Source organism: Notamacropus eugenii, chromosome 5, assembly GCF_028372415.1.
Source record: "Notamacropus eugenii isolate mMacEug1 chromosome 5, mMacEug1.pri_v2, whole genome shotgun sequence".
NCBI lineage: Eukaryota > Metazoa > Chordata > Mammalia > Diprotodontia > Macropodidae > Notamacropus > Notamacropus eugenii.
In genome coordinates, this window is record NC_092876.1 from 94390902 (window position 1) to 94402706 (window position 11805).

Sequence of the window (11805 nt, forward strand, 5' to 3'; positions counted from 1 at the left end):
TTTCTTTTCTGAAAATCTGCCGAATATTTGGATGATTGCAAAATTTTATGTTAAGTACAATGTTTGAAAGGACATTCGTGTATCTCAACTCTGACCTACTTATGAAAATGATTCCAAGGAATTATGCAAAAGGCAAACTATGTAAAACTATCGATGACTTCAGACTGTGTGAGCTGGAGGACAAGAAACCCAGCTTTCTTATCCAATGCAAAAGTAAGATATAGCCCTCAGTCTAGAAAGAAGGCTTGTGTGTCCTACCATGGATTTTTAAAGAACATTTTGGTTCACAAATTCTTATTTTCAAAATCAGTCATGATAGAAGCATAGACTATCTTTGCAGCCTTTAACATTGCTATTCACTCTCTTCTCTCCTGACCTCTAGATTTACATATCCAAATACTTATTGAACATCTTGAACTGAATGTCACATAGACATCTTAAACTGAAAAAGTCCAAAACAGAACTTATTATCTTTCATCCCAAACCTTAATTCTTCTTAATTTCTCTGTTACTGTTGAGGATACTACCATCCTCCCAGCCACACAGGCTTCCAATGTAAGTGTCATGCTCAACTACTCACTCTCAACTTTCATATCCAACGTGTTGCCAAGTCCTGTCAACTTCACCTCCATATACAACCCCTTCTCTCCTCTGACACTGACTCCACTGTAGTGGAAACCCTCATCACTCTATTATTACTATATTATTAGAATAGTTGTGAATGGGAGTTCCTGCTTCATTTTTTCTGACTTCACTTCCTCCACACAGCTACCTTTGACTTTCTTAAGAAAGGAGACATGACCATGTACACTTTTACTCAGTAAACTCCAGTGATTCCCTATTATGTCCAGGCACAAATATGAAATCCTCTATTTGTCTTTTGAAACCTTTCATAACCTCTCCCCTTCCTACCTTTCCAGTCTTTTATCCCTCTTCATACTCTACAATCCATTGACACTGGCCTCCTTGCTGTTCCTTGTGCAAGAAACTTCAGTTTTCCTTCCTTTTTGCTGTCTATCACAGAGCTCCAGAATGGTCCCCTCACTTGCCTCCACCCTCTGGTTTTCTTAGTTACTTAGTTAAAATCCTGCTTTCTGAAAAAAAGGCTTTCTTAATCCCCCTGAATGCTAGTTCCTTTTCTCTGAGATTATCTCCAAATGTTCTAATTTCCACTGATACTCTCTTTATTGGGTCTCTATTGCTATCATCTGCTGAATGGCAGTTGTTAAACATTTTTTTTTTCCATATGGGGAGAATTCTTTTTAGCACATAGTCTCAAGAGTTATTTCAGCACCATTGTGCTAAACCCATAGCCACACACAGTCAGTGAATAAGATCATGTGATTAGAACAGTTCTTTGAAGTATTTTGCTTCTGTGTCAATGGTTACTCCTTGGATTTACTCTATTATTTCAGTTAGAGTATCAAAATTCTATTCAACTCCAATCAAACTTTTGATTGTTACTCTAAGTCTATGAAAATCATCCACAGGAGAGGGACTAGCAGAAATTTATCATCACCATTCTACATTCCTGGGAGCAAAGAAATTGCTATTCTCTCTATAAAGAAAGTTCCAGGGGGTGGAGTCAAAATGTCAGAGTAGAAGTGCTGACCTGCTGTACCTACTCCCATAAAATACCTGTAAAAAATAACTTTAAACAAATTTTAGAACAGCAGAAGGCACAAAACGACAGAGTGAAAGAGATTTCCAGCCCCAGGCAACCTAGAAGGCTGACAAGAAAGGTCTATTGTACCAGTCTCTGAGCAGAGCACAGCTCAGCTGTGGCCATGGCATGCACAGGACCAGAGCAGGCTTCAGTGCATGGAATCATGGATAGCAGCTGCAATTCCCAGATTTCTCAACCCATAAGAGCCAAAGACAGCTTCAAAGATCAGTGAGAAAGCTCTTTCACCTGGGTGAGAAGGGAGCAGATTTCTAGTCCTAGGCCTGGGCCCAGGGCTGTGGCAGCCACTGTAGGAAAGCTAGAGCCCTTGGCCTAAAGACCCTGGGGGATTCAAGTGACTGATATGTGTCTCAGTTCTGAGTGGTGGTGCTGGGGTGAGGAAGAGTGCTGGCCTGGTGGAGCTGGAGGTGAAGCTGGTGATGACTGTGGAGAGGGAATCCTACTTGCAGATCCTGGGCAGAAAAGTTTGTGGTTGCTTCTAGAACAGAGCACAGACCAGGAGAAGAATAAAACCTTTCCCTTGATTGTGCCACCTTGCAGGAACTGAGAACTTACAGGTCCCTAAAGTATACCCTCCATTTGACAAAAGATTCAAAAGTGAAGTAACTGGCTAGGAAAATGTCCCAAAAAAGGAAAAAATAAGACTATAGAAAGTTACTTTCTTGGTGAACAGGTATTTTCTTCCATCCTTTCAGATGAGGAAGAACAAAGCATACTATCAGATGAAGACCTCAAAGACATCAAAAGACACCTTTGCATCCTGCATCCAAAACCTTCAAAACTTATGCAATAATCTCAGGCCTTAGAAAAGTTCAAAAAGGATTTTGAAAATCAAGTAAGAGAAGTAGAGGAAAAAATGGAGAGAGAAATGAGAGCAATGCAAGTAAATCATAAAAAACGTGTCAACAGCTTGCTAAAGGAGACCCAAAAAATGCTGAAGAAAATAACGCCTTTAAAAATAGACTAACATAAATGGCAAAAGAGGCCCAAAAAGCCAATGAGAAGAATGCTTTAAAAAGCAGAATTAGTCAAATGAAAAAAGGAGGCTCAAAAGCTCACTAAACAAAACAGTTCTTTAAACATTAGAATGGAGCTGTTAGAAGCTACAGACTTTATAAGAAATCAAGAAATTACAAAAAAAAAAAAAAGAATGAAAAAATAGAAGACAATGTGAAATATCTCACTGGAAAAGCAACTGACCTGGAAAATAGATCCAGGAGAGACAATTTAAAAATTATGGGACTACCTGAAAGTCATGATCAAAAAAAAGAGCCTAGATATCATTTTTCATGAAATTATCAAGGAAAACTACTCTGATATTCTCTTACCAGAGGGTAAAATAAATATTGAAAGAATCCACCAATCACCTCCTGAAAAAAATCCCAAAAAGAAAATTCCTGGGAATATTGTAACCAAATTCCAGGGTTCTGAGGTCAAGGAGAAAATATTGCAAGCAGCCAGAAAGAAACAATTTGAGAATTGTAGAAATACAATCAAGATACCACAAGATCTAGCAGCTTCTACATTAAGGGATTGAAGGGCATGGAATATGATATTCCAGAAGTCAAAGGAACTAAGATTAAAACCGAGAATCACCTACCCAGCAAAACTGAGTATAGTACTTCAGGGGGAAAAAATGATCATTCAATGAAATAGAGGACTTTCAAGCATTCTTGATGAAAAGACCAGAACTGAATAGAAAATTTGACTTTCAAACACAAGAATCAAGTGAAGCATAAAATGGTAAACAGGGAAGAGAAATCATAGGGGCCTTACTAAAGTTGAACTCTTTACATTCTTACATGGAAAGATAATTCTTGAGACTTTTCTCAGTACTTGAGTGGTTGGATAGATTATATATATATATATATATATATATATATATATATATATATATATATATATATATATAGACAGAGGGCACAGGGTGAGTTGAATAGCAAGGGATAATACCTAAAAAAATAAAATTCAGGGATGAGAGAGGAATATACTGGAAAGAGAAAGGGAGAAATAGAATGGGGCAAATTATCTCTCATAAAAGAGGCAAGTAAAAGCTTTTTCAATGGAGGGGAAAAGGGGAGAGATGAGAGAGAAAAAGTGAATCTTACTCTCATCACATTTGGCTTAAGGAGGGAATGACATGCACACTCAATTTGGTATGAAAATCTATCTCACACTACAGGAAAGTAGGGGAGAAGGGGATAAGTGGGGTGTAGGGGGCGTAATAGAAGGAAGGGCAAATGGGAGAAGGGAGCAAATAGAAGTAGACACTTTTGGGGAGGGACAAGGTCAAAAGAGAGAATAGAAGAAATGGGGGGACAGGATAGGATGAAGGGAAATATAGTTAGTCTTTCATAATACAACTATTATGGAAGTTTTTGCATAACTACACATGTGTAGCCTATATTGAATTGTGTGCCTTCTCAGTGGGGATGGGTGGGGAAGGAGGGAGGGAGAAAAGTTGGAACTCAAAGGTTTAGGAATGAATGTTGAGAATTGCTTTTGCATGCAACTGAGAAATAAGAAATACAGGTAATGGGGTATAGAAATCCATCTTGCCCTCCAAGAAAAGAGAGAAGATGGAGATAAGGGAAGAGAAGGGTGTGATAGAAGGGAGGGAAGATTCGGGAAAGGGGTAAGCAGAATGCATCATGTCTTGGGGTGGGGGAGAGGAGAGATGGAGATAAAATTTGGAACACAAAATCTTGTGGAAATGAATGTTGAAAACTAAAAATAAATAAATCAATTAATTAAAAAAGAAAGTTTCAAATGACAAGATGAATTTTGGCAGACAAAATTTTTTAAAGACATGTTTGTACAAATGAACAGTGTAGTTTGCCTAAGAATAACAGATTCATACTGTGAAAAACCTCTTTGCTTTAAACATCTCTGATAAAAGACTGGAATATAAAATCTACGTATGTTTTAACAACTGTCAGATTAAGAGCATTCAAGGTAAGGTTTCAAAATAAACAAAAGGGTAGTTTTTAAGGGAGGACAAGAATTATCAACAACCACCTGAAAAAAATTCTTAAAGTACACTAATGGCTACATAAATTTCATAAATAAATAAATGAATAGACAGATGGATGCATAGACCCATATATGAATGGACATATAAATGGAAATTAAAGTAACTATCACTTTTTGGTGATAAAGTAATTGATCACTTTTGGTGGCAAAGGTTGAGACTCATGATTTTATCAGTGAAGCAAATTCCCAGTAAGGGATCAATATATAGTGTAATGCACATTGAGAAATTTTCTACAGTTGCTTAGGGCATTGAGTAATTAGATGATTGCCAAATGTACAAGACCAGTAAATATCAGGGACAAGACTTAAATCTAGGTTTTCTTAGCATCGAGATCAGGTTCTTCATCCAATTGGAAGAATTAAGTGTTGATGGCACTGTGAGAGAATACAAATGATAAAGAAATGATATGGTTGCTAATTGGTCTGATCATTTTGGAAAGCAGTACAGAATTGCTCAATTGGAAAAAAATTATAGTATCACTATGTGGAAAAGAAAGAAATAGAAGCAAACCATGTGTCCAATGCCTATCTGAACAAATTACGGCAGATCAATCCATCCACCAATAAACATTTTTGAAGTGCCTGTTGATTTCATGGCTCTGTGCTAGTATGGCAATATAATTGCATCATAATGACAACAATAAAAAGATTTGAAGGAAACAGAAAGACTTAAATGAAGTGATACAGAATAAGGCAAAAGATTCAAAAATAATGTATACAAATTATAATATTAAATAACAATGGCACTAATTTAAAATAAATAAATGATCTTTAGCATTACCTCATCGAAGTTAAAAGTATACCTCTTCAAAACTCTCTGCACCTCACTCTCTCTGATGGAGGTTAACAATAATTTACTCAGTCTTTAAACAAATCTATGTTACAAGTCTTGTAGATGGCATGGGTTGAGGTAATGCAAAATAGTGGCACTACCAGAGCTACCAACACCTGGCTCAGTGTCCTGCTTTCTGAAATTGTAGATTAGTGGGCTGTTATATAATATGTTAATAAATTAACAAAAGGCATCATTTAAGTACGTTTTTTGTGATGAGATGGAATAACAACTATATAGAATAAGCATATCTCTTTTGTCAATGTATATGAACTCTTCTAAGAGTGGGAAGAAAGTCAATTGACACCCAGGTGTGTTGGAGAGCTGAATCTATGATCTGAACTATATCCCAAGTAATAAAAATACATAGTTTCTCTCCTATCTATTCTTTGAACCTCATCTCATTACTTGGAATCTTTTTCTCTGACCCTCCTGGTTCAGAAAATACTTCACTCCTTACTCTCAGTCATCTCATTTATTGAAACAATCAGGTAGCATGAAACCCAAAGTGGCAAAAAAAAATACTTCCACATGTCTCCCAGTCAGCTTAGAAGTCAATACTCCCATATTCCTTTCAAAATCTAGCTCCTCTTCAGTATGTAAAAAACAGATTAGCAATAGGAGACCAAAAGGATTAGTTTGGACAAGTTTTCTTTTTTAATTTGTATACACTTTCTTAGCACTCTGAAGCCACAGATTTCTGCAATCATACTATCTTCTTGTGAACAAGAAAATTCCAACTAGCTGAAAATTAGCAATTATATTAGTTATGAGTTTTTCAAAAATTTTATTTGAGTAAGAGTTCCTAGGCTTTACCAGAATGCCAACAGAGACTCAAAGAGAGAGAGACAGAGAGAGAGAGAGAGAGAGAGAGAGAGAGAGATATTAAATATTCTTGTTGCAGAAAGTATTCCTGGTCAAGGATAAATTGGGATAAATAATCACTCTGATCCTTTCCAGCTCTAATATTCTGTTTCAATGATTCTATTATTGCTAAGTACATCTACAGGTCCTTTATAGTTTCATAGCCTGTGCTGGGTCAAAGACTTCCATTTTTTAAAGTACTCTAAATGTTTTGTAAAAAAGCAGAAAGCTGTCTCACATGTTAACAAAAGAAAGTTTTTATGATGGGGATGTTGTGTCATCAGTACTCAGTGAGCTTACTACATGACTCTGAGGAAGATTCCTTAATTCTGGAGAACAGTTTTGTTCCTTGACACATTTTAAAAATGCTACTTTTTTTATATTTCTAAGTATGATGTCCCTATGAGGGATCCCAGGTACCCACAGGTTTAACAGATGTAGTACATAAAGCTCAATACCATTGAGAAAGTCAAAAATGATTAGCTAAACGAAACCCCCTCTCAAGGGGATTGGTATTTTAATGTTTTGCATCAGTAATTTTGGGATTACTAAAATGCCTTCACAACGTGGCTACCTTTAAGTCTCAGCTCAATTCCTGACATTTATAGAATGTCTTTGCCAATTCCCTGAATTGCTAGTGCCTTCCTCTCTGATTAGCTTCCATTTTCTCTGTGCATTGCTTGTACCCATGGCATCTTTCCATTGAAGTATAAACTCCTTGAGAGCCAACTTCATGTTTTTGCCCCTTTTTGTATCTCTGATGGACAACAGGGTGCCTGGCACTTGTGGTGACTATGAATATATCAGTGTAGTTCTCAATTTCAAAGTATAACAGACTCTCCATATAGAAAGAAGAAGAAAAACATTTATTCAGACACCAAAAAGTCAAATCCCAAAACAGGAAAACCAAATCAGTCATAGTAACCAAGAAGTCAATACACATTAGCCCTGCAGGGGACAAAGGCATTTCTAAGCCTCCCCGCCCCCTCCCAGGCCTTCCCACAAACAAACACTCAGGAGCCTAGCTGTCTGCTTGTCTGTGTCCTTCCCAGCTCTGCTCCACCCTTTCTGTTCCACCCATTCAGCAAGCTCCTCTCTCCACATGTGACTTAGGCTTCCATGTGATTTAAGCAGGTCACATGAACCTATTAATGAATGGGAAGGATTTTCCCATTTAAATAACATTTCACAGGCAAGTGACAAAATTGCAGGTGAGGATGCCCTAAGAGCTATAGTCACAGTCCTGCACACAGGCAGCCCAAGTCATAGGATCATCTTCTCACTGAAAGGAGCAGTATGATTGGGCAGACCCCTGGGTGTCTGAGAATCCTTTTAAGGATCTCACTACTCAACTCTTTGTATGATGAAGGGGATAGAAAAGAAGCTCTAAAAATTGTCTGCTTACCCATCCCTGGCCTGATTACTGCAGCACACAGGGATCCCATCCTGAGGTCAAAACACACAAAAAACATGCAAAAACTTCTGCATAGATGATTCCACTCACAATCAGTACATGGAATGTGTGCACACTTATAAAGCACAAAAATCTAGTAGACCTGAAAGACGAAAAGCACAAGAAAACTCAGCATGTATTCTATCTAAATGGCAGACCTGAGTGAAATAAGGCTGGCAAATGAAAGTCAACTTACTGAAGTTAGAGCTTGATACAAGTTTTTGTTTTTTCTTTTCTCCCCTGGAGTGTCCTCAGTGAAGAGAAATGCCATGAAACTAGTATAGATCATGCAATCAAAATGAATCTAGTCAACAGGATTGTATACCTACCAAAATTAGTGAACAACAGACTCGTGACAATGTGATAGCCTCTTACAAGAAAAGGTCATGGTACTATCACCAGGGCCTATGCTACCACCATGATGATCTCCAACGAGGTAAAAGAAAATTTTTTAAGAAGACCTGGGAACCCTTATCATGAATGTGCCAAAAAGAGGCAAGTTTATAATTCTGGGTGACTATAATCCAGCTGAAGAGGAGGTTTCGAATGTCATCAGGATCCATTCATATGGCAGCTGAGATGTGCAAGGTGGGAAGTCCATTGCCCATACAAAATTTTACTGAAATTTTCCAGATTATATGACAAAAGGAGGTTATCCCTCAGGAGTTCAATGATGCTTCCATTTCCCACCTCTATAAAGTTAAAGGAAACAGATTGTCCTGTGATACTCGGGAGGATTGGGGGAGGGTGTCATCTCTTTTAGTCATTTGCCAGAATTTTCCTTAATAAGCTGATCTTTCATCCAGAAGATTGTCATCTATATGAGAACCAGTGTGGCTTCAGAAAGGACCTAGAAACAGTAAATGTGGTGCTTGCTGTCCAAAAACTCCAGAAGAAATGCCAAGAATAGAACAGAGATCTGTACATAACAATTGTAAATCTAACAAAGGTCTTTGATACTGTCAGTCATGAGGGCTTATGGAAAAGTATGTCAAAAATTGGCTGGAGAAAATCTTCTATAATGTAGATCAATTTTATGACAGCATGCTTGTCCAGGTTTTGAATAGTGGACAATACTCTTATGCTTTCACGTTCACCAATAGAGTGAAACAAGGCTGTGTGCTTGCTCCCACGATTTTTAACATAATGTTTTCAGTCATATTGTCAAACACCTTCAGCGAGGACAGAAACAGCATCAAGGTCAGCTATAGCCCTGATGGCAAATTCTTCGACTTGAAAACATTATAAGCTACAACAAAAGTGGAGGGAATGTTGGTGCATGATTTTTTCTTTGCAAATGATTATGCATTCAATGCAGCCTCTGAAACTATGATGCAACCAAATATAGATTGATTCTCTACTGCTTGTTCTAATTTTGGTCTAACAATTAACACCAAGAAAACGCAGGTGCTCCATAAGCCAGCACCACATCACCCATATGTGGAACCCATACGTTTATAGCAAATGGACAAGTTTTCAATGCTGTGGATAAATTCACTTCCTTGGTAGTATGCTTTCTAGGGATTTATACACTGGGAAATTGGCACATACATTGCCAGAGCTATCTCAGCATTTGGAAGGCTCTGAAGGCTCCCACACTCTGGAAGTGTGGGAGAGAAGAGGTATTAGACTGACTATCAAAGTGAAGGTGTACAGTGTTGTGGTGCTGAATGCGTTGTTTTATACCTAGGATATGTTGGACAGTATAACAATGTCATGCCAGAAAATTAAATCACTTCCATTTGAATTGTCTCAGGTAGATTGTGAAGACAACCAGAAAGGATAAGAGGCCAGACACTGACATCTTTTCTTGAACTATGTCTATAGTTCCGGTCTATGGACTGTCAAGTATTCAAACTCAGCTTCAGAGAGTGCAGCTCCTATGTATTGGTCACATTGTTTGAATGCAAAATATAAGCTTACCAAAAAGTCTTATGATTTTATAAAGAACTCACACAGGGTAAGCACTCATATAGTGGTCAGAAGAAGCTATACAAGGATGCTCTCAAGGTCTCTCTTAAGAACTTTGGAATTAATTCTTTGATGTGTGAGACACTGGCAGGGATCCACCCACCATGACATGCCCTTATCAGAGAAGGTGCTGTGACCTATGAGCAAAGCAGAATTGAAATAGCAGAAAAGAAATGCAAGATGTACAAATTTAGGGAATCCACCTCAAATGTTCACTTGGTATATTTGTGCCCAACTTGTAGGAAAGAATTATGGGCTTGTATTGGTCTAATCAGTCACTGTCAGACAGGCTGTAATTTGAGTCTAACATAGTGATGTCATTTTGGTCCTCTTTAAGAATGAAGGACAACAACCAAACAACCAACCTGGCACATAGAAGCTGCAATAATTACTTGTTGATTTATTGACTGAGCATCAAACTCAATAAATATCTTTTAATTGAAGGTACAAGATGAGAGATACAAATAGCAGAGTGACTTCAATGTCATCTTTAGTTTGGAATGAATTTAGGAAGGATGACTGTCACTATAGTTTCAGGAATTCTACAAAATCGCCAATTATGAGGCCAGCCCTGCCAGGAATGAATGATACGCATAAAGACTACATTTCAGTATCCTCACTTACTTCTAAGCCTGAGCCCCCATGTAAATTCACCGTGCTCCATTACATGACTTGAGTAGTTCTTTTCTCTTTGGCTGAGCTTTGTCAGACATGGCCAGGGAGGCTAGTAGTCATTGCATTCCGCACTCGCTCCCGGATACGCTTTGTCTTCAGGCCATAAATAAGAGGGTTCAGTATAGGAGGGATGACTAGGTAGAAATCAGCAAGCAGCACTTGGGTGTGCAAGGGCACTACATGCTTCCCTAACCAGGCCATATAGATGGACAATATACCTGGGAAGTAGAAGAGGAACATAACACTCATATGTGAACCACAGGTGCTTAGTGCCTTGACCCGTGCATCTTGAGAGGGGAGACTGAACACAGCCTGGAGGATCAGACTGTAGGAAATAGCAATGAAGATCACATCAGTCCCTACAATGATGAAGGAAATAATCAAGCTATAAAGGCTGCTGGGCATATGATCCGCACATGCCAACTTGGCCACAGTCATGTGTTCACAGTAGGAATGGGGAACCACATGGGAGGCACAGTATGGCAGACGGACTACCATCCAGGTAATTGGAGTCATAGCTGTGATAGCTCTTGCTATGATGGCCATGCAAATCCCTACCAAGGTATGTGGGGTAAGGATGGTTTGGTAGTGCAGAGGTTTACAGATGGCTATATAGCGGTCAAAGGCCATGGCCAGGAGTAACCCTGTTTCTATCCCAGTGGTGGCATGGACAATGTACATCTGGGTGAAACAGGCAGCAAAGCCAATGATGCCATTGCCTGACCAGAAGATGTTCAACATCTTGGGGGTGACAGAGGTTGACATGACAATGTCCACAGCAGCCAAGACACATAGGAAGTAATACATGGGCTTATGCAGGGCACTGTCTGTCCAGATCACAGTCACAATGATAATATTTCCTAATAAAGCTATAGAGTACATGGCACTTAGTGGTACTGCCAGCCAAAAGTGGGCTGCCTCTAGCCCTGGAACACCCAGAAGCATGAAAGTAGTTTTGTTCAGTGATGTGTGGTTGGAGGGAGAGCCCAGCATCACAGGGGAGACTTCTTCCCTGCAGACAAAACCACAAAAGTGATCAGAGACCAGGGGCCCTAGGTTGCTAATTTTAATGAGTGACTCAAGCCTAAATGCAGTTTTTTCACAAGACCTATTTCTCTTACATATCCAGGTGACACTGACCCATTTCTATTTGATTTTTCTGCTCTTCCTTCTTCAAACAGGGCATATAGATGACCATTAATCCATAAAGGCAATAGAAAAACACCATCCCCCACAAAGGATTCACCAATCTTGAGTTTTTTAGGTTAGAGTGGTATAATTGTCCAGAGTGTG

At 38.7% G+C, this 11805-nt stretch overlaps 1 protein-coding gene across 1 annotated transcript; it reads right to left on the reverse strand.

The window, feature by feature from the left end:
- Positions 1 to 10542: 10542 nt before the first annotated feature.
- LOC140508839 (olfactory receptor 52I2-like) lies at positions 10543 to 11520 on the reverse strand. Its single transcript, XM_072616719.1, has one exon. It carries the CDS (start codon positions 11503 to 11505, stop codon positions 10543 to 10545), a length of 963 nt encoding a protein of 320 aa, XP_072472820.1. The 5' UTR covers positions 11506 to 11520.
- Positions 11521 to 11805: the final 285 nt, after the last annotated feature.